The sequence below is a fragment of the Podarcis erhardii genome, assembly GCF_964252035.2.
Source record: "Podarcis erhardii genome assembly, chromosome: 3".
Taxonomy (NCBI): Eukaryota; Metazoa; Chordata; class Lepidosauria; order Squamata; family Lacertidae; genus Podarcis; species Podarcis erhardii.
In genome coordinates this window covers 83,319,018-83,342,402 of record NC_138507.1, presented here as the reverse complement: position 1 = coordinate 83,342,402, position 23,385 = coordinate 83,319,018, and the positions used below count along the sequence as shown (strand labels likewise).

Below are 23,385 nucleotides of genomic sequence, written 5' to 3'. Positions count from 1 at the left end.
CGCCGTAGCAGCCGGCGGGGGCGGCTGTCAGGCGTCTGACGGCGGGCAGGACGCGCCCAGTTTGTTGCTGCTTCCACTGAGACGCGGCTGCCTGACTAGCGGGGCGCGGGCGTCGGCGGCGTCGGCGTCAGCGTCGGCGGCGGCTCCAGGGGCTGCCCGGCGGTGGGGACTGCGTGGCGGCCTCGGGCCGCGGCGACGGCTCCGGCCATGGACGAGCAGGCGGGGCCCGGGGTCTTCTTCAGCAACAACAACAACAACAACGCGCTGCTGCTGCCGCCGCCTCCGGGCGGGGCCGGGCAAGGGCTGGAGCCGGGGGAGGCGGCGGCGGCGGCGGCTGCAGCCGTCGCGGCGGCGGCCGGAGGCTCCTCGGCGGTCCCGGCTCCGGCCTCTGCGGCGCGAGCTCAGTACAGCGTCCCGGGCATCCTGCACTTCCTGCAGCACGAGTGGGGCCGCTTCGAGGCCGAGAGAGCCGAGTGGGAGGCGGAGCGGGCGGAGCTGCAGGTACCGTCCGGCCGCTTTCCCTTCGCCTTTCGCCTCGTCCGGGCCGCCGCCTCTTCTATGCAAACATCTCCCCACGCGCGACTCTTCCTTCCCCTTCCCCGCCCGGACCTGTCTGCTGTTCTTCTCTCCTCCCTCCCTCCCCCCATCTCTCTTCTCCGTGCTTCCCCATCGGTTGGAGGGTTTAGTGGAGGAGGAGTGTGCCTCTGAGCATATGCAGAGCGCCTTTGCCTTGAGTGATTACTGTCAGCGCGCACTCGCAACCTGGGGGTTTCGGGGAGGGTTTCTAACTTGTCTAAGCAAAGCCCTGGTTAGGCGGGAAGGGGCTAACAGGAGAGCTTATTTTGACAACTGTTAGCTTGGGTCAGGATTGCCTGTAGGATGCACAGATGCTTGGTGCCTCGATAATATTATGGTTTTGGTCCCAGCAGAACATGAATTGTGTATGTGCCTCCTTCCTCCACATGGGAATAGAAAAGGAGAGAGGATGTGATCTGGTAGTTGCTCTCCCAAGTACTACCCTTTTGAGAAGGAAATTATCAGAGATTTGTGTGATGTCTGTTAGTTATCTTTAACCGATATAGAATTGATGCGTCCCACATGTAAAACAGCTTTGTTTTGGAATGTTGACTCAGTATGTGTGAACATTTTTCAAAGCACATCGCATACATTGTCTACTTACAACAGTCCTGTAAAATAGAGTGATTATAATATCCTCACCTTCTGAAGGCAATTCCATTCAAATAGCAAGGGCCTGCTCCCTGTTTCTCTGTGCCCACTCACCCATCTTTCATGGAGGCTTGTTGTGGTGTAGCAGTTAGAGTGTCGGACTAGGACCTGGTTTCAAATTCCCACATGGCCATGAAGCTCACTGGGTGACTTGGGGCCAGTCGCTGCTTCTCTGCCTAACCTACCTCACAGGGGTGTTGTAGGGATTAAATGAGAAAAGGGAACATCATTCACAGATACCAATTTGAGCTCTCTGGCAAAAAAGGTCGCACCAAAGCTCCACAATATGTTGGCTGAATGGGATGCAAATTTCGCAGTTGGTTTATTGTGGGGAAATTATGAGGTCAGTAAGGGTTTTTTCTGATGCGGCATTTAGTTTCTTCGGATGATGAAAACAGGGCTCCCTATTGTAAGGAGCAGTAGCAAGGTTTATGATTCTCAAGTATTTCTGAAGCACTTCTTTGATGTGTTTGTACCATTTGTGAAAAATCTTATGTCAGACTAGTTGGTAAAGAAAGTGGAATGGAAGGATATATACATGCATGTTCTGTCAGTATGGGCATACATGTGCAAAATTAGACAAAACCTGCAAGATGTGGAGTTTGCTGCATGTTCTTACATCTTGGGATATTGTGACAAGCCTTTGGACCCTAAGTTGAAGGAAGGTGGGGGAGAATCACTGACGCTTATGATAGAAGGCTTTAAGATCTCCAAACAGCATGCTCTGTAGTAGACATGCTAGCTACAGTGGGAGTTTTGCTCAGCAGGTGGTTCAATTACTGTGGCCTTTACTAGGTATTTCAATTTTTAGTGGGTTCTTAAAAGCCTTAAATGTACAAGTGCAACAGGATGAAGATTCCGTCTGCATTCCAGGTTGTGCAAGAAGCTACCAACATAACTTGGACTTGGTAGTACAGGCAACTCCCCATTTATGCAGAGATTGCATTCCGGGTCATTGTGTGCTTGCGTGAAATTATATTAAATCGGAAACCCATTGGAAAAGCCTGCATAAAGGCCCCACCCCCACCCCCAGTTCCTCCCTTTTAGTGATATTTCAGTGATGTCGTTATGACGTTTCTGGGTTACTTCTGGGTTCGGGATATGTGCACTTGTGCATGATCACACACGTATTGGTTGCGAGCCTGAACTTGTCATAGGCTGCATAAAGTCCCTGGTCGGGATATGTGCACTTGTGCATGATCACACACGTATTGGTTGCGTCCAAAACGGGAGCTGCCTGCATAAAGTCCCTGGTAAAGGCACTTATCTCTGCTGTGTCTCCTTTTTCAGATTGAGCAAAGGCTGATTGAGCAGTTCATGGTTATCTAATATTGTAGAATAGCCTCTGCTATTATTCCACATGAGAGGTTGTTGTGTCATTTGAAGCAAAAAAATGTGCACTTCACTATCATCCATAGATAGCATGAATTCTGAGATGCTCATTAGCTGTACAGCAGATGCCACAGAGATGGTTGGAAAAACAATCAAGGATCAATAACAGATTTGCATTGAAATGGCAAATGTGAATCATGTAAGCAAGTATAAGGCACATTGGGGCAAAACATTGCAACTTCACATATATGCTTGCATGTGACTGGCCAGGAAAGACACCTTGCTAAATTCTGTGCTAGAGAGAATTAAGAAAGGAATTGAAAATAAAACTTCCCATGTCATAATGCCATTTTCAAAGCTATGATACAGCCACATCTGACACAGCAGGGCAGATAAATGCTAGTATATGTAGTTGCTAGCTAGCATTTGTGTATGCAGAGAATAAGGTAAACCCTTTCTCTCCACCATTTGCTGTATTTTGTTTGTGCTGCTGATTGGTTTAAGTGTTTGTTTATCTATTAGATGTTTTTCATAGAATCATAGAATTGTAGAGTTGGAAGGGACCCCAAGGGTCATTAACTCGAATCCATTGCTTCCTAGCTTCTGGAGTGGGAGAAAACAAGCTTGTTCCACCCTCCGTGTGGCAGCCCTTTAGATATTTGAAGATAGCTATCATTTCTTCTCTCGTCTCGTCTTTACCAGGCTAAGCATACTCAATTCCCTCAACTGTTCCACATAAAGCTTGGTTTGATCATGTTGGTCACCCTCCTCTGCACACATTCTAGCTTGTCAATATCCTTTTTAAATTATGACACCCAGAACCGGACGCAGTACTCCCATGTGTAGTCTGACCAAGGCAGAATAAAGCAGGAAAGTTATTTCTCTCGATCAGGACTCTATACATTTGTTGATGCAACCTAGAATAACATTAGCCTTTTTTGCTGATGCATCACACTATTAACTAATGTTAAGCTTGTGGTCTACTAAAATCCCTTGATTCTTTTCACATGTGCTACTGGCAAGCCAGGTGTCCCCCATCTTATATTCGTGCAGCTGGTTCTTCCTGCCTAAGTGTAGAACCTTACATTTGTCCCTATTGAAATTCATTTTGCTAGTTTCGGCCCAGTTCTCCAATCTGTTATGGTCATCTTGAATCCCAATTTTGTCTTCTGTGGCATTGGCTACCCCTCCCAGTTTGGTGTCATCTGCAAATTTGATGAGCATGCCCTCCACACTTTCTGTCCCATATTGTGATCCTGATTATTTAAGCATTGAAAAGTGGAGGAATGTACCTCCATGTTTGTTCAGTGCTACTGGTTAAGCTTGCTGTAAAAGTGCAGTCCTTTATACATTTACCAAGGAGTAAGCCCCATTGTACACAATAGGATTTGCTTTCAGAAAAGCCACGGGTATGATTGTGTTGCAACATTACCAAGACAGATAAGTAGTGACAATAGTGCAAAGTGTACTCTCTTATGGGGTTATTGTGTTCGTTAAAATTTCATAGCCCAAAACCCTACAAGGTACTATAATCGTAGCAGAATTAAGAGTCCTAGTCTGTCTGTTGTAAGCTTAGTATTTTTAGTTGCCTTCCTACGATTGAAAGTGTGCAAGTAGAAATAGAAAAAAAAATCAAATGTTCCTATTGAACTAAGAAGTGAAAAATCAGGTTAAATTATGTTTCTCACCTGTGAAGAGTAAGTGACTTGAAATTTGTGGAATAGTTCTGTGACTAGCTGCCACTTCTCTGGTATTCTAAACTATGACATTCTAGATTCAGGATAATCTAGTTCAGTGGAAAATTAAATATTACTGCCTGCGCAGGCGAGTAGTGTCATTTCAGGCAGTGACAATAGGGTTTGACTGACATGTGCGTCCATGTTTGTGTTCTTTGTATTATGTGCACATAGGAATATAGGAAACTGCCTACTGAGTCAGACCATTTGGTCCATCTAGTTCAGTATTGCCTATACTGACTAGCATCAGCTCTCCGGGATTTGAGGCAGGGTTCTCTCCCAGACCTACCTGGATATCCGGGGGGCAGATACTGTACCTACCATTGAACTACATCCCTTCCCCTAATGCAAATAGAGAAATCTCACATGTTATATTTCAGCTTATGCTGTGTTTCTCTTTCACAATTATTCTACATGAGCAAGTGAGACTTAATGGAGTGCTTTCAATATTAATTGGCTATAATCCAGGAATCTCATACCTTGTTTGGCACATTTTGCTGGACTACAGACTCCTATTTTCTGGGGAATGGCAGATCCCCATGCCATATGATCAGTTTTAAAACTTGAGGCAGATGACTTGGAGATCTTATTTCTGGGAGATCCCACGTCCCACAGGATTTTCTAAATTACCAAAAGTAGCTTTCAGGATTGCTGTGGTTTATTTACTGCCATCATCATACAATGATATTCTTTTGAAGTTAAAGCATCTCTGAGACTAAATGCAATTCTATGCACAATTATTTAGGATTAAGTTCTACAGAAGTGGGCCTGCTTTCTGAGCACTGCATAGAATTTCTCTACCTGCTAATAATTCAAGAATGAAATGGAATAAAGTAACAGTCGACACTGGAGATAGAATCTTGAAAGGTTCTGCTGGAGCAACTGCTAATTGTGCAGATTTTATTTTATTTTCTCCTTAGGAAAGTACATCAGATTGGAAAGGTGACATCTGAAAGTTAATTTTCCTCCTCTAGAAATAGCGCTCTGTAGATTACAGGCAGATGGTACTATAAATGCAGATGTACTGTTTGTCCCGCTGTTTGTGGGAGTGGGAAATTCTCATACCACAATAGCAATGGTTTTTGAGAACACTGCTTGGTTTAAGCAGTCTTTGGTCACAAGTGAATGGTAATTTCTGTCTTAAAAAAATAAAATCCTCTTGATGGCTTCTTTTGCTTCGGTGATGAGAAAATGAGTTTTTGGTAGAATTTTATGGCCCTATGTTGGAATGGTGTATTTATTACCAGAATAGAGCCTGATTTACCCCTAACAGTGTGCTGCTGTACACAATTAAGCAAAGGGTTACTTCCTCTTTAGAAAGCAGAACAGAAGAAGGCTCATGCAAACAGTATTGCCCTGTTTATTTACTTAATACATTTGTCCCCCACTCTTTCACAGAATAGCTTACAAAAAAAGGTAAACCATCCATATAAAATACAAAACAACACAGTATCACAACAAATGTTTAAAGCACCAGGGAAAAGCATTGCCACTTTTCAGGGATAAATATGTTTTATAAAAAAGCTTTCTTCCACCTGGCAAAAAAAGACAGCAGAATTTCACCAGCAAGTTGCCATCACTCAAAAAGCCTTCTGTCTGATTACTACCTGCCACACCTCAATCAGCAGGTATATATGAGAAATCCATTCAAAGTTGACTTCCTTCAAGGGGCAGGCCGACACTGAGAGGCACTTAAGGTACCTAGAAACTGATACTGTAATTACAACCTTTGACTTTCTTTAGTTTTTTTATTATTTTAAAAATATGAGAAAAAATAGCCTTTTATGAATTCTTTTATAAACTTTGTGGGTGTAGGAAACCAGCACACATTTATCAAAGATAGATTTGGGTTAATGCTTTCCTGTGCTGTAAAAAATGAAGCAGATTTTTGTGTGTGTGTTTTGCACAGCAGCACATATACTGAAAACTCAAATTGCCATATCGTCTTTGTTTCTCATAATATGCATATTAGGATCAGTCAAGTAGTAATCCTTTCTGTTACTGAGTTATTTTGTACTGACCCTTATTCAGACTTGTCCCTCCACTAATGGAATGGCTTCTTCCATTTGTGGAAGGGATGGAGATCCAGCAGAGGCTCCCAATGGATGAAGCAAGGAGGTGATTTGTATTGATTCCCCCAGCAGTGTATCCTATCCTATTCTAGAGGGTCACACAATCCTTCTGAGCAGCACTGTAGGGGAAAGGAGGAATCAGTAACAATTGCCATCCCTTTCCTTCATTGAGAGTGCCCCATGAGCATGGCTGCCTCAAGCAGCTGATTTTGGGTGTCATGAATGGGCAGGAAGTGGTTAGTTACCTGGTTAACTTTTATTGTGTATGTACTCTGAGGGAGAGGCACTTAATGAAATTTTCTGTCTCGGGTGCCAAAATCAGTTGGCCAGCCTTGCACCTTGATGTGGGGTTGAGGTGCTATTTCCTATTCCACCTGTGGCAGCATAATGTCTTGGGCCATCCCTGCTCATGAGAACTCTGGATCTAACCCAGACTGTTAATTGCTTTTCAGATAAACCTTCAAACAATATAAATGCCTTGCGCAGGTGCTGTGCAAAAGCTGCATTTTGTATGCAAAAACATATGAAAAAGACTACTAGAATTGAATACAATAAAAGCTGGAGATTTAAACCTGAACACTTCATTGATCACAGCCCTTTTAGTCTGAGGGGCGCTGAATGCTCTGCAAAAGATAGCAAGCTACACTCTTAGATACGTGGGAGAATCATTGGTTGATCCAAGAGATCATCATGGGAAAGCTGCACTTAGAATAAGCCTTCCACACATGTATCCACCAGGGTAGTTACAAATCTGTGTCTCTGTTCTTATTGCTAGCTCACATTGGGGTTTCTGTCTGATGGAAGTGCATGCCCCTATCTAGACCCACCAGTTTTTTAAGCACAACTGAAAATGGGGCTTGTATCAGTTTGTGATTTAATGCTGCTCTGGCATATACTTGCTACTGGTGTTTTGTTTATTTGATTTTATTTATTAAATTTATATCCCACCCTTCTTCCCAAATGAGCGCAGGGTGGGAGACAGTAAGTGATAAAACATCTTTAGAACTGTTCCAGTACAGATGCAGAATGGGAAAGATGCTATAACCTGAGCAATTTAATGCACTTTCCCCCTTTCCAATGTGACACTTTGAAAAAACACACACAACTACCTGACCCAAGCCAAAGCTGTCAATAAAGTGTGCTCCACATCATTCAAAATCTTCTGTCTTGACTTAAAACGCAAATGTATTTGAAGCTTTTGCATCAACTCTTTAGATCACAATTTATTCTGTCTTCTGTTTTGTTTTTGTAATCATCGCCTGTTCTAATAATACCACAGTCCTTCAGGCTATATATAATAAACACACTGCTGGCAAACAGCATTGATAGCACTCCAGTCATGTGATTCTCTCCCCCCCCCGCCCACTTTATTGCAGAAATGATTAAATGTCTAGAGCACAATTAAATGCATAGTATGTGCATATGTGTGTATGTATACGTGCACACATGCCTGTATGCATTTGGCTAAATATGGAATCCAATTTGGAAAAAAGATTGAGTGCAGCAAAAGATGGCGAAAGCCTCAGAAATTTATTAGTCTTACCAGCTCAGATTGTGCAACAAGTTTTCAAGACATAAAGTGAAAGCTCTTTTTTTTTTTTTTAAGAGATTTAGGGTGATATCCAACTAAGCCATAGTTCCATAGTTTTAGTAGTTTCATTGAAACAAAGGGATGATTCTTGTTTGTGTCTCATCTAATCTTTCTTTTTGTGGTTGAAGATTCTGACTGAATAGCTGCAAGATTTCATTCCCACAACTCAGGCCTTAAAGGAACTAAATGTGGGATTAGGTTCTGTGTGTCCCAAGTGGCTCCTGGGCCCCAGAGAAAGTGATTTGCTTTGAAAACTGATAGGCCACGAGTTTAACATGAGCCAACAGTGAGTGCAGCAGCAAAAAAAGCTAATGCTATTTTAGGCTGCATCAACGGAAGTAGAGTGTCAACAGAAGTGTAGTAAAAGTACCACCCTATTCTGCCTTGGTCAGACCACACCAGGAGTCCTGTGTCCAATTCTGGGCACCACAGTTTAAGAAGGGTATTGACGAGCATGGGACAGATGGAGATTGTAAACCTGGAAAGGTAGCCAGTCTAGGATAAGGAAAACTCTGATCCTAAGCCCTGGGATATCTTTGGGAGAGGAAAAGGCTTAGCCTACACAAAATCCAGAGTCGAGTCCCTAAAACAGTTGAATGGTGTCTTGTACATCTCCTTCCAGCAACTCCTGCAGCCAGGCTGGTGCAGAATGTATTGCTCTTCTTTCCTTCGGACTGTATCAGTGAGGTTGAGAAGGAGGTCTTATCATATGGGCAGCCAGGACCTCCATACATGATGTACAGGCTTACGCTCCAGAGGAGGTCACTTTGGTTCTGCTAACACAGCAAAAACAACACGAGAGGCATCAGTTATAGGTTACTGGTCTCTGCAGGTGCTGTGATTCTCCAGTGGTTTGACTTTGGCCCCAGAGGCACACTCCACTGTCTCTTGAGACAGCTGGATACCAACAATTGGCAAGCTAGAATGTGTGCAAAGGAAGGTGACTAAGATGATCTAGGGTCTGGAAACCAAGCCTTATGAGGAACAGTTGAGGGAGTTAGATAGGTTTATCCTGTAAAAGAGGAGATAGAGAGGTGATATGATAGCCATCTTCAAATACTGTATCTGAAGTGCTGTCTCATGGAAGATGGAACAAGCTTGTTTTCTCCTGCTCCAGAGGGCAGGACTGAACCAGTTTATTCAAACTATGAGAATAGAGAGCCCAAGTAAACATTAGGAAGATTTCTCTGACTGTAAGAGCTGTTTGACTCCGTTGGAAGGGAGTAGACTCTCCTTCAATGGAGGTTTTTAATCAGAGGTTGTCAGAGATGCTTTAGTTGTGATTCCTACATTGCAAGTGGTTAGGCTAGATGACGCTTGTACAATTCTGTGATTATATGGACTGTATAAGGAATGCTGGATCTTAAAGCTTGGGCCATAAACACATGTGTGCTTTAATAATTGAAATTTTAACAAGACTGTTAGATTGTTTTGCCCTTTAAACCTTTGTTTTAATTCTGAAATTCTTAGTATCTGTTATTCTTCTCTCCCCACCCTCATCCCCTGATATTGAGCTGAGAGAGATTCTAAGGTGTATTTTACCTTTGATATTATTGAATGAGGTTGGAGTGGAACAAATGTAGAAAGCATGCTCTCCCCTGACTCCCCCTCCCCCCCACACGCAATGACTAAAGCAATTCAGTATCTCTGCTCCATCCCTTCCTCCCTTCCAGGCCTTTAGGAATTGCTGCAACTGACTGAACGGTGACCTTATAGCCAAGAAGTCTTTGCAAAACCTGTTGGTAATGTTTCTAGGGTGTGTGTATAAACTGGAATGTCGCGAGCAGCCTTGGGAGTGGCTGCAAAACAACCTTAAGGGGCTGTTAGTCCTAGTACATTTCAGTTTGCATTCCTTCTGTTAAAATACCAAATACAGTACTAAATACTAAAGTCTGATTTGGTTTAGGCATCTTGTGTGCAACCAGGCACTTGATGGTTAGGCCAGCCTACTATATTGTGGTTTGCAGCTTTTCCTCCTCCTGCTATTTTTTTAAAAAAGTTTATTACCGGGTTTACAGTTTGCTTCATTATTGCCAGAGATGCACAGTACACTGTACGGCTGTTTATGAAAGCCTTTGAAGCTTGCTTATCACTGATGCGCTGCTTGTCATGTTGCAGTTAAACCATGTCTTCCCATGCTAATAACTACGGTACCTCACCAACCATGGTTTAGTCCATGGTGCGTTTGCATGTATGGTGATTACGGCCACAGGCACACCATACATCTGAAGCACGTTTAAAGCATATGGTTTCTCCCAAATTATTCTGGGAAGGTAATTTGTACAGGGTGCAGGGAATTGTAGATCTGTGAGGGGTAAGCTACAGGATTCTTTGGCATAAGTCATATGCTTTAAATGTGTGGCCACAGCCTAAACTATTGACCATGTGGCATTATAATACCACCTTTTACCTTTCTGTGTGCTAGGACTCAGTTGCTTTTTCTTAGTATAGCGACTGCATCATGTGAAGGCTTTTCCTTTAAACCTACTCTGAAAAGAAGGCTCCTATGGTGCATCTTTGATTTGTATTAAGTATTACATATTCCTTCAAATATATGGGGGTGGGGAGGAATAAATCCTCCTTTCCTTTCTTTCCCTTTTAAAAATAGTAAAATATTAACTCCTACCACTTAAGCTTCAAATGCCATCAAACCTCCTCAGCAATCTTTATATAGGGAAATTCATGTCAGTTTGGTAAGTGGCAGGGGTTAGAGAACGTGAGGTCTGCTGTGAGAAGTGTATGCATTACCACTGCTTGAGGTACTGTTACTTGCTTGGTTACAAGTGGGCAGACCCTCTATTTTGCAATGTAACATGTTGAAGAACGACTTAACTTTCAGATTGCAAAATTGTCCTGGAATGTCTGTGGAGAAGCAAGTTGTTTTTTTCCTTTGAAAACTGCAATGTAAAGTATTGTCTCTTTTAGGCCCAAATTGCCTTTCTTCAAGGGGAAAGAAAAGGTCAAGAGAATTTGAAGAAGGATCTAGTGAGGAGAATAAAAATGCTGGAATATGCTCTTAAACAAGAAAGGTATGTGCCAGTTTTCTAAACCCTGAATTGTTAACTGTGAGTATAAGAACTGCTTCTCAGTCTTGGAAAGGCAACAACACTGACCTTCCGGTCTCTATTCATGCCTTCACCACAAAACAGCCTGTAGCTAAGTGCAGGCTTTTCCAAACTGTTCAGCAGAAAATATAATTTTGCAAAAAACCCTCAGCCATACTTAACTTTATAGATATTAATATTTTTGCCCATCTTTGAGGCTTGACTTAAACTCTTTCCTGATGAGAGAGCGGGAGCAGAGCCCATGTGTCAAGTTATTTTTAAAATGTCTGGTAAACTAAATGCACAGAGAAGAAAAGAAAGTACTGAATAGTCAGTCTGAAGATGCAGAAAATATAGATATGGTATGTAAGGAATTAATCAGTTATTTTAATTTCCACAATGTAATTTACGAGTATCTTGATGTGCTAAAATCCACAATAAAATGAGAAGAGGCTAAGTCAAGATGGGAAAGTCAACAAATAAATTACTAATGTGCATTTAAGCCAGACAGCTGACCAGTGCACTTGTTTATAAGACAGTGTTGACAAATGTGCATCCTGTATCAGAATAAATCAATTGAACTGCTATATTGATGTCAGTTGAGCTGCTCATTGCTGACTTGCAGCTGAACTGTGTTTGGGAAAAGACCTGGGGCATAATTAGACTTTAAAAAAATTACTAGTCCAGAAAAGGCTTCAAAAAGCACACAAGCTGTCAGGTGATGTGGGAAATAACTCAGAAAAAAATAGAGTCATAGAGACCGTAGAGTTGAAAGGGACCACAAGGGACATCGAGTCCAACCTCCTTCAATGCAGGAATCTTTTGCCCAGTGTGGAGCACTTTGCTTCCTTCCCAGATACTAGGGCTGGATTCAGAGAAATGTCCACCTCACAGAAGCTTTCATAATGTGCTCTGTCCAGTTTTCAGATACCCACTTCCTTCCTGAGTTTATCGTGCCATAGTCTACCCTATTCAACAGAACCCTATAACCATTGGGAGAAGCTTACTTGGCTGCTTGGAGGGGGACACTTTCCCCCCTCATCACGACCCTTTGAAGTAGGAGCTGCTGAGAGTTAGCCAAGGCTACCTACTGAGCTTCATGGATGAATGGAGATTTGAACACCTGTCTCCCACTATTTTCCAGGATGTTGGCTAGTTCTGCCTTTTGCATGATCGTTAGGTGACTGGTCTATCTCTGTGTTGTGGAAAACCTTGAGTTGCAGCAATCAAGGAAAATGCAAGCTTTGGTACTGGTGTTCTATCTTTTTTAATGCCTAAACCCAGAATACTCTAATATAGCTTAGTTTAGGTTTAGTTTATTGTTTATATTCCCATTTATATCCAGAATTGCTGCTTTATGATTACCGCCAAACTGAAACTGGCATCACCTCTGTGATAGACAAACAGTTAGCAGTTATGTTCAGATGGTCTCCAGGCAGGAAACATAAATTGCTTGTGTGAACTCTCAAATTGGCCAATTCTTATGGGGTCATTTAGGGTGACTGCTTTTACTGAATATTTTGAAGATGCATAAAGGACACAATTTGTAGAAGTGGTTTGTTGTTGTTGTTTTTTTTAAAAAAAAACACTTTATAATTTGTGACCCAAAGAGCTACTTTCAGCAAAGCCTGTGGACTTGAGCTAACCAAATAGAAATGTTGACTTGGAGCTGAAGATTGTGATGCTGTCATAAACTGCCTCTGTAATTTTCAAGTTCCATTAGAGGGAACTGTTTAATTTAAAAGTTCACTTTCCATGAGGTCACAGAAGTAGCTGCATGGCTCTTTGGATTCTGGCCTATGTTGTTGGTCTTGTGAGTAACACATTGATAAATTATTATGCATTGTGTTGGTTCCAGAGTTTCTGTGAGCAGAGCACTGCTCCCAGGATGCTCCAGCAAGTTGCAGTACTATAGCTGTTCTAGTACATTTCAAAGCTGCTCTCGTGTATTTCAGTGTTAAAATTGTCAGGAGATTAAAATGTAACAATAACCCTTAAGACACCCATCTTTTTAGATGCCATACATGCCCACAATCAGTCTCACTCACTTTCATACCTTAAGTACTATACTGTACTAAAAAACCCCCAATACCCATTTTTGTTTGTAGCCTTTTGGGTTATGTTTCTGGTCAGTGCGAGATTAGAACCTTCAGTGCTTTTCCTGACAGCGTTGCTTGTTTATGTCTCTTGGTTTGGCAGCAACTCCTGCATGTTTGGCAGACTTGGTAAGCACAGCTGGATTGGATTTTTCAGGTCTTTAGATTGCAGGTTTGGCAAACTAAACTGGTCCTTTCAGTAGGAGCCGGCCTTGTGAGATTAATTTGCCCATTGTTAGTAATTCATATGTCAAGCATATATGAATGACAAAAAACAACAGCAAAGGCTCATAATGCTTCTGATGTTTAAAAAAGAATGATTTAGAGAAGGCATTTCTAGGAAAAATGCATGTATTTTACACTGTATGTATTTTACACTGAACAAACAAAATATTTTCATGTCCTCTTTCTAAAGGACAGGTAGCATTTTCACACACTAATTTACTCCTTTTCTTTTCCTTTATAGAGCTAAATACCACAAGTTAAAATATGGCACAGAGCTGAATCAGGGAGACATGAAGCCTCCTAACTATGATTCAGGTAAGGATTGATTTGTGTAAAGGAAAACGAGACTGGGCAAAAGAGAAAAAGCTGCCGTTTTGTGAAATGTATTGACTTAGTCTGATATGTATGTAATAGAAGGCTTTGAGGGGTTGGGTGTGACTACTGGCCCTGCACATCCTCTGCCTCTTCACGTGCAAATCTCCCTCTCTCTCCAATTAAGTCTGTCTAAATTTAACCTTAGCCTTCATAGCTGTTGTCCCCTTGGCTTAAAATGAAACCACCTGTATGCTGCCAGACCCATAATAAATAAAATGATGTTAAAGAGGATGCTTATTGTTGGTTTTAATTCTTGTGCTCTCTTAACAAACAGTATTGTCCTGTGTTGGCATGCTACATATGCACCCATTGCTTCAAAATTTCCTCATTACCCAAAGCAACTTGGTTTCTTTCTCTTTTTGAGGGAGCGTGAAACTGTGACTAGGTGGAGAAGGTATACTGTTGTTAAACTTATCACAACTTTTTATGTTCCTGTTCTGAATTCTTATGTACAGTTTGCATTTGTTCTCCTGTGTTGTATAGGTCATTGCAAAAACACAGATATACAGTGGTACCTCGGGTTAAGTACTTAATTCATTCCAGAGGTCTTTTCTTAAGCTGAAACTGTTCTTAACCTGAAGCACCACTTTAGCTAATGGGGCCTCCCGCTGCTGCTGTGCCGCTTCTGCGCAATTTCTGTTCTCATCCTGAAGCAAAGTTCTTAACCTGAGGTACTATTTCTGAGTTAGCAGAGTCTGTAACCTTGTAGCACATGTAACCTGAAGCATATGTAACCTGAGGTACCACTGTATAGGAATTAAATGTGCAATATTCTACAGATGTAAATAATTAAGAGTGTAACTATTTTATTTTTTTAAGCATGCTGTAATGCACAAGACTGCTTACGAAAAGCAGGCTTCAAAACTATATTGGTTTTAATATTTCAGATGAAGGGAATGAAACTGAAGTTCAGTCACAGCCAACTAGTCAGCTAATATGGAAACAAGGACGACAGCTGCTCAGGCAGTAAGTGACCTAAAAACGGGTTTCAGATGAGGGTCTTTCCTATCTGGGACTGAACCTTGGACCTTTTTACAGACAAAACACATGCTCTCCTGCTGAGCTATGCTTCTTCCCTGAGGATAGATAGCAAAATTATAATGAAGGCAGGATGAGGTATTGATTAAAACTTGAATAGCTTGTGATGAGAAAAATAGGGTGGGATTAATGCGTGTCACTCTTGATGGATGGTTCTTAAATTAGTTCTGGGCTGTCCTGCTAGCAATAAGGATTGGGTATGGAAGGCTTCTCATTCTACTCCTCCCCACTTGAAAACCCCATGTTAAGTGTTCCTGTTTGGAACTTCTGGTTCTAGATTGAGAGAACTGGAACTCCTTTCACCAAGAGCCTTGAGTTTACTGGAACTGACCAGCAGGGCTGGGTGACAGGTGAGGGAATTCAGAAGCATGAGAATATTTATTCTTTGTGGTCATTGCAATAATGTTTGAAACCTTTTTGTTCAAAAGTTTAAGGATTGCAAAAAGATTAAAAGCAAATTTAACCAATTTCTGACTTTATTGTAAGGCAGTATTCACTTGAGAAGGGAAACTAGAAGGAAATGCTGTTTGGTAGACTAGACAGTTGAGAGAACACAAATTCTTATAAACTTGCCTAATGGCCAAGAACGCTTTGGTAAGGCATTGGTTTTGATTGTGGAAAATTTCTTATAAAGAGTTGCCTATATAAAAGTAACTGTATGGGGAAAAAATGGGTTGAAAATGCACGGAGAACTTTGGTTTCTTTTGGCAAGTATAATGAATAAAGTATTGTGTATATGCAGACAGCAGAGCTCTTTGCCTTTCTTGGGGACTGTAGAGACTGGTACTGCAAGAGACAATCCCCTCTGAAACTGGCACAAGAAGATTTGTAAGCCTGTTGTGTCAGCACACAGCTACATTCTTCTTCTTACCACAGTCTATTGGTTGATTCTGGGTGGATTGTGGTGATTGACTGTAACATCTTTGCTGACAGCTCACGAGCAATTGACATGATTTCTATATATACAGATATCTGCAAGAGGTGGGATACACTGACACCATACTGGATGTGAAGTCAAAGCGGGTACGAACTTTACTGGGTCTCTCAGGTGATGGTCCAGACAGGGAAAATGACAAAAACCAAGAATCAATGGTGAATGGCACAGATGCTGAGATTAAAGAAAAGGTGATGATTGGGTAAGTGCTTTTGACAGTGGGATGCTTCCAGTGGTACAAATTATGCTTTTGAATGTAATGTACTTAAGTAAATTTTCCAGTGGTGTCATACACTGCACCAGTTTATTACATTTCAACTTTGTGTGTATATTTGCTGAATTTTTCATTCTCTTCCTTGTAAGCTAAGCAACTAAATTTGCTTAGTCTAGGAAAATTAGTGGACTCCTTTCTTTTTTTTTTAAAGTACTCTAGTAGGTTACATCAAGCTCAATTTAGGACATTGTTAGGTTTGTGAGTAGCCTGTTCTTCTAAGCAGATATTATGCAAGTCTTGAAAGAAGTGTCATGTCCTGAGATGTAACATTCCCCTTGCATCCCAAACTGTAAACACAACAATTGAGTGTACTTTCATAATGTATGTTAGTAATTTTGCTGATGGCTTAGAGCAGATTTGGATGGAAGCTGGAGGGAGAAAAGACTTAAATTGTTCATATGAACTTTGGGTTCAGGGGTTTCTACTCCTGTGGAATTCTTTATTTTTCTTTAGTGACAACTCTGTTGATAAGAGTGTGTTCTTATTTACTATTATGAGAGTAGTTCTAAATCAGCAAGGATAAATAACAAAAGACAAAACATTTTCAAGAGCATTTTTTTTTTAATCTTCTGCTTTCTAAGGTGATGTAAATATGTCGTAATGCTTCCTTAAAGATGAACTACTTGTTCTGTTCATGGAAAATTTTATGCAAGTCAATGTATTTGCTAATGTACAGATCCCAGTGAAAACTTTTGCACTCAAGAGCATCATGTGGACTTGGGATGTATCCTGGAAGATATTGAATCCATCAATGGAAACATTATCTTGATAGTTTGACAGTTATAATCTTACTCACACATGTTTCATAATGTTTACTGAAAGAAATGGTTCACTACTTCAGATCAGCACACTGGTGCTATAAAAGATAAGTACCACAGCTCAGCATGACTGAACTCAGCAGGGGACACTAAAATAATTAACCTTTGTATTAACATCTAGGATTTCCAGTGTTTGCCATGGATGTAAAAGATGCATTTTGTCATTAACATGTTTGGCAGAAGAAAAACAAATGAAACCGGGTGTAGCCTTGCGTGGGATACCAGTTAGTTCTCATTTTAATACCTGCTTCTTTAGTTTAATGATGTTACCTTTTCCTTTGCAAGTTAAGTAAAAAGTTGGGGGAACTGCATTGTTCTGCTATCTGAGGCACAGTGTGCAGTAATAAAGCCCAGCCCATGTAACATTTCTGATTTTCAAATTGACTTTGAAGCATTGTTGTAAACATTTCTAAATCTTATCAGAAAATATGTTTAAGGTGTTTTTCAAGCAATAAATGCTTTACTTCTTCTTTTTTCATGAAAAGCGCCTTTCAACTGTCTTGCAAAATGAGTTTTATAATTGATAAAAGTTGTTAGTTGACTCAACTCCAACTTGGAATTCCTTCCAAGAGGTTCATGGTAAAGCTGAATGTACACAACTATCAGAACTTGTTAAAGGATCTTGCAGTAATAGTAATGTTAGTTTTAAAGTTGTCTGTTCTAGAAAGCTGAGACTGATTTTTTTTTTTAAGCTTACATTTTAAGATTAGGGTTGTGCCAGGTATTTTCCATGCCCAAGCACTAGCGCTTTGCATATATTATTTTCATTTATCTGATTGATTCTGTTTATGAATCACTTCCCATAAAATATGTCAGAACACTTCACAATGAGAACTTCAACAATGAAACTAATTAAAAACAAATTCTGTATATAAAAACAATTTCAGATCTGATACAGACTGGGATTAAAACCTTGAAAAAGGAAGGTCTTCAATAGGCTCCAAAAGATGATAGAGATGGTGCCTCTCTGTTGTGTAACAGGAGGCAGTTTCAAAGGGTAGGTGCCACCACTCTGAAGGCCTGGTTCCAGACTTCTGCTGTTATTTGCTGCCTGTGTTTGAGCTAAAATAAAACAACTTGCATGAGCTGAAAACACTTCCAGTTGCCCAAGGAGTGACATAGATTTCTGCTGATCTTGCCCACCCTGGCCAGTAGCTGCAGATTCTTGTACAATATGAAGTGTGCTCTGAGGTCACAAGATGCTGCACAGGCAGGAGGAAGTGGGAAAGCCACTTTCTTTGAGCAGAACTTTAGGGTTCTATATTGCTATTTTGGTGCTTTTCCCCCTCATTACTGCCACTTGATGTTCCTGGAACTGACCAAAAGCCAGTCAAGAATCATGTTGTAAATGTGATGACATCACTTAGCCAATCAGATTTAGCTGCATTACAGCGTCAGAAAGCCAATTCAAAGTGAAGATCATGTTTCCTGATCTCACATGGAATGGTTTTAGTGATGACATCATGCAACAATTAGATTTGACTGTGTGACATCACAAAGTTGATTTGCCAAATGCCAGAAGGGGTGCTCTTGTTCATAGCATTATTGGGAATATTAATGAGCACTTAGGCTTATAATAATAAATAAATAATAAAAGTTGTAGCTGAATCTGAGTCTCTTCCACATTTGCGTCCTTTCTGATGTTTTAGGGATTCTGCTATTCTGCTGTCTCTACTCTCCACCTCAAGTCTTCATCAGACAAAGAAACTATAGAACTGAAATCCTTTTTTAAAAAATTCAGATAAGACCTAAGGAAGGTGTATAGAAAAGATGTAACAAGCCCTTTTCCATGTAACGTATGTAATAGAAGAATAAGTGTACATGTCATGTGATTATTACTTTTAAAAGATAAACCTTATGATACTTCTTGGATTTTTCTGTGTGATGTTATCTGATTTTCAATATTAAGATTCTGCACATTGTGATATTTCTATTTATCTGGGCAGTAAACTGTAACTGCATTTTTAAAAGAATTTTGCATTAATCAATGTGATATTTGCATAATTTGTTGGGCAGTGTGTATAAAAGAATTCAGAATGTGTTCATCACTTGAGACTTGTATGGGACAGTGAATATCATTTCTTTAGCAATATTTTCGCTTTAACAGTGTTAGTGTGATTACTGTTGCTTCACATCCACCATTTATGCATACCTGCCAGTGTGTACAGTCTGCATAAAGTGGAGAATAGGATCACTTTGTGTGTACCTATCACTTCCCTGGACTGCCTCATGTTCACATAGTTATCTTTACCTAAACTCAACTTCAAATGTATGTGGGCCTCATTGGCATTAGCCTTACCCCTAAAATTATGTATGTAGGGTTGCATGTGCAGAAATCCTATTTAAATATTCTATCCAATTCGTAGATTCCAAGCAGACATGACTTAGGAGCAGGCAGCTATTTTAATTATTTTCTGCCACCACATGCAGAAATAGTCGTACATCTCTGAAAAAGGTTATACTGTAATGTTTCTACAATATGGTGCTAGTTAGCCACAGAAGGCAACGTGTTTTATGACATTTATAGGACACACAATAGCAAAGTTCTCTGGGTGGCTTACAGTTAAATCTGAATGTATGTTTCCAGAACTTTTGAGACACTTAGGCTGCAATCTTATGCACTTTTGAGCATAGGATTGCACTATTGGCCTTATTAATATATTGACAAACATGCATGGGATTTTTTCTTGAAATTTCAAATTTAAAAAATTGTAGCCTTGCTAACTTTCCTTTACATTTTTCTATACCCTGACTGACATGGCATTAATTATGACCTGGCCCGTTTTCCTTGTTTTACTGCCTTTTGTTGCATAATGAAAAAATGCTTGTTTGCAACTGCCTTGGTTACCCACACAGCCGCCTAGTATGCTTGAAGCTATATTTTAAATGAAAATGCAGTGTAGAAATAATAATGAATCCTCTCTCATTTTAGTGTTTAACTAGTAATCGGAATCAAGTGACGGGTTAAATAAGAGAGGCTTGTAGCTGGAAACTGTGCACATTTAAGAACAAAATAACGAACTCTGGATCCAGCAGTGTTTTATTCTCAACTTTCTTCATAGTTTCAGAAAAAGAAACAATACAACTATCTGGATAAGAGAAAATGTATTTAATAGTTACTAAGTGAATGAAGAAAACAGCAATTAGTTTATTTAGGAAAACCTGAAGAAAGTATCAGTAAAGCTAGGTGTTTGGGGAGCTGCAGTTGCGGCTTCATTTATTTTATTCTTGTCCAAGAAGGTACCCCTCACCTTGTGTTGAGAATCTTGAAATCCAGCAAGTTGCTGCTTCTTTTTTCAAAATAAACAAACAAAGTTTATTTATTACTACTGTCCCAAGTAGTAATCTAGAAACTGGAGGTTTAAGCATCTAACTATATCAGTGAAGACATTGCTTTCTAATCTCAAGACAAAAGAAGACAATTTCAGGTATCAATGTGAGAATTGTGATATTGCTGATCAGTAGTGGTTGGCTAGTCTGTTGAAATGTGGATTCATATATGCTCATTTTCAAAAGTAGTGCTGCTTGTGGTGCTGTGTGTGCGTTTTCTTCTAAAAGTGGATAATTTCAAATTTTCACTTTTCAAAGTGTTTGCTCAAGTGGAGTCCATGTTAAACGAAGCATGGTAAATAAATTTAAAGAGTTTGGATCAAGAGGTAGCCTTCTGCAAATGGAAGAGCTGGCAATCCAGTGGAGGCTGCCATTCAGAGAAAGAGGAAGAGGGGATTCTAACTTCCTGAGCACATTTTTAGGGGCACCAGGGGACTCTGCTCATGTGATCTCTGGATCCAGCCCAGAATATAATAAAAGGCCCCTTCGTCGTCATTTTTCATAGGAATAGCTGTTTAAGTCTTGTGATACATTCAAGACTAACAAATTCGTTATGTCACAAGCTTTTGTGAACTCCAGTTGCTTGAATTTCAATCCTAAATAGACAGAGGAGTGTGTATGTATGTATGTATCTACACACACACACACACACGTGTAAAAGAAAATAGGGGAAGCTGGAGTTAAGTGGTAATGAAACACATTAATGGAAGCATCTTAGCATTGTTGAGTAATCAACCAGTTGCTGCTGTGGTGAAGTATCATTGCATATTTTGCATACATTTAAGTTCTAATTGAATTATCAGAATATACATTTTATATTTCATTGTAATTTAACTCAAAACATTTACAGTTTTCCCCTTTGCTTGTGTGTGTATATCTTCAAACCGAGAGTTATGCTTTGTGCATTGAATGGAGTGAACTGTAGTCTATAAAAGAGTGTGTACTGTCATTTTTTTTTAGTCCTGATGGTGCCATGAGACTCATTCTAGTTTTTGTCGTGCACCGCAATATACATTTATGAATGTGAAACTGAAGTTCCAGTAGCACACAGAGAGAGATCGTGTGGACTAATGATAAAACTCTTTCAAACCGATGCTGTGTATAATGACATGGATGCCAAATTTTATATTGTTGTAAATGTTTGGTTTTATTATGAAAATAAATAAGAACATTTATATATTAAAAAGAAATTGCAGATCTATTGGAGAATTATATCATTTTCCCTATATTTTTTATGTGTGTTTGGCTTTGTTAAACATAATGAAGAGAGAAAAACAGACAAAATAACCCTTTGCTGCTATTTTAATTTTTATCTAGGAAACCAGATTTGACAGACTCTGCTTCGCTGCTAGAGACATTTAAATTCCTTGAAAATGCTGCAGCAGAATTTAGTGATGAGGACGAAGATGATGATATTGATGGAAGAGAGAGAACAATCATGGACACTTCAACGGTGGGCTGAGAACTCTTAATCATAGAACAAGACTTTCAGTGATGGGATCTTAAAAATCATGATATGGCATATATTCCAATCCTTATGTGTGAGCAAATGCATGGATTTAATTGTGGCACATTTTTGCAAGTCGGTCTGATAAAATAGTATTCTAGTACTGCATTGCTACCTCCTGTCCAATTAAAAGAAGCCTAGCTTGGCCTCCTCCTCTACAATTTACACACGGCTTTGATTAAATTACATTAAATTCCCTAGTGTTCTAAAAATTATATAGTACATTAGTATTGAAGTTAAATTTAAAATGAACAGTGATGTATATAGCCTTCTCTTCTGTGTCCCCGCCCCCCTAGAGTGCAGGGATATGTAGAAATAATACAGACACAAGTGTTTCATTTCATTTTCTGTCCTTCATAGATTGTGAGGAAAAGGGTGCTATCAGATAGCAGTGAAGACCGAGATACTGAAGAGGCCTTGAAGGAGTTTGATTTCTTGGCTACATCTGATGAAGGAGATGGAGAGTCAAGAAGTTCAGGAGACGGCACAGACTGGGGTAAGGAAGTAAAAAGGAATTCTTCAGAAATGCAGGAACTTGGTTAAATGCAAAAAAAATGTAGCAGTTGTAATATTGTTAAGGATATGCTGCTGTAGCTCTGGGGTGACACAAGCCCTGCCAGATCCTCCCCACCTTTGTATTTTATCTAGATAGAATAAACAATTTTATTGAAGTTATCATTTTCTATGAATAGTTTGAGTTAGTTGTAAGATGTAACTTTTAAAACTCTATTCTGTAAGGAAATTGGCTATTCTTTGGGGATGCCACGAAAACATCATACAAAACCTTCTAACTCCTTAGGAACATGGCAGATACAGTGTCTTAGCCATGCAATGCTGCGGAAACTGGGTGTAGAGGTAACCCAGTAGGAGAAGGTTGTAGGTCATGTGCCTGTCATGATTTTATGTGTTTCATGGGTTGGCCAAGAAGGAAACAACACTTGATTCAATCTTGTTACATAAGAGAACGACCAAGACACAGACCACCTCCACTTCTTGATACTTCTTGGCGTTAAAGCCCTTGGGCCAGAATAAGCCCCACAGAGTCTGCTTTGGCATTAGCTTCATGACTTCAGGTAGTGAAATGGTAGAGTAAAAAAACAGTATGAAATGGCAGACAATGTGAGCCTGTGTCAGGGCAAAGTGGCCAGATGGGAGTCTGACCTGCAGTGTCGGGCTTCCCATTCCTTCTGAAGCCAGTTTTGCATGTTGGGTTCACTTTCATTCTCTGCACTCCCTTTGCCTACCAGACCAAGATTTATTTTTAAGAATGTATAAAATGTTTAATATAGAATATCTGTGAGTGGTGAACAAGAGGACAGAAGGATAAATAATATAAGAACAATCAAATAAAAACTATGAAACATAATTTAGCTGCCTTTGTAGATTGTATCTCTGCAAACTCAAAATACAACTGGGGAAGACCAGAGTAAACAGGGAAGTTTTCAGCAGGTGTCTAAAATGCAGAATGTCTGTCTCCTATCTCCTTACATGTCAGTTGTTATATACATTATTTTTACTTGGCACTTCCTTGATGGCATCCTTGATGGCATTTCACTTCTTCCAGAGTAGCCAAATACAAATAATTCGAAACGGGATTGAAATTGTGCCTTTGCCTTTACAATCTGTTTCTGAAGGGTCCATCATACTAACCCATTTCCTGCAGATATTCTTGTAATCCTTTATAAACTCATACCTATCCATATTTACTGTTCCTCTGGGGCTGTGTGTGTGTGTGTGTGTGTGTGTGTGTGTGTGAGAGAGAGAGAGAGAGAGAGAGAGAGAGAGA

General features: G+C 40.2%; 1 protein-coding gene across 3 annotated transcripts in view; it reads left to right on the top strand.

The window, feature by feature from the left end:
- Positions 1 to 80: 80 nt before the first annotated feature.
- STRN (striatin) overlaps positions 81 to 23,385 on the top strand; it is a 51,784-nt gene continuing 28,479 nt past the window's right edge. The window contains exons 1-7 of one of the 3 annotated variants that reach the window (XM_081857665.1): positions 81 to 501; positions 10,884 to 10,987; positions 13,565 to 13,638; positions 14,586 to 14,664; positions 15,705 to 15,872; positions 21,410 to 21,545; positions 21,960 to 22,095. In XM_081857665.1, the coding sequence (XP_081713791.1) occupies positions 208 to 501; positions 10,884 to 10,987; positions 13,565 to 13,638; positions 14,586 to 14,664; positions 15,705 to 15,872; positions 21,410 to 21,545; positions 21,960 to 22,095 (991 nt within the window). In that variant the 5' untranslated portion in view covers positions 81 to 207. The remainder of the gene's footprint in view (positions 502 to 10,883; positions 10,988 to 13,564; positions 13,639 to 14,585; positions 14,665 to 15,704; positions 15,873 to 21,409; positions 21,546 to 21,959; positions 22,096 to 23,385) is intronic. The other 2 variants (XM_081857667.1, XM_081857666.1) reach the window with 2 other exon arrangements.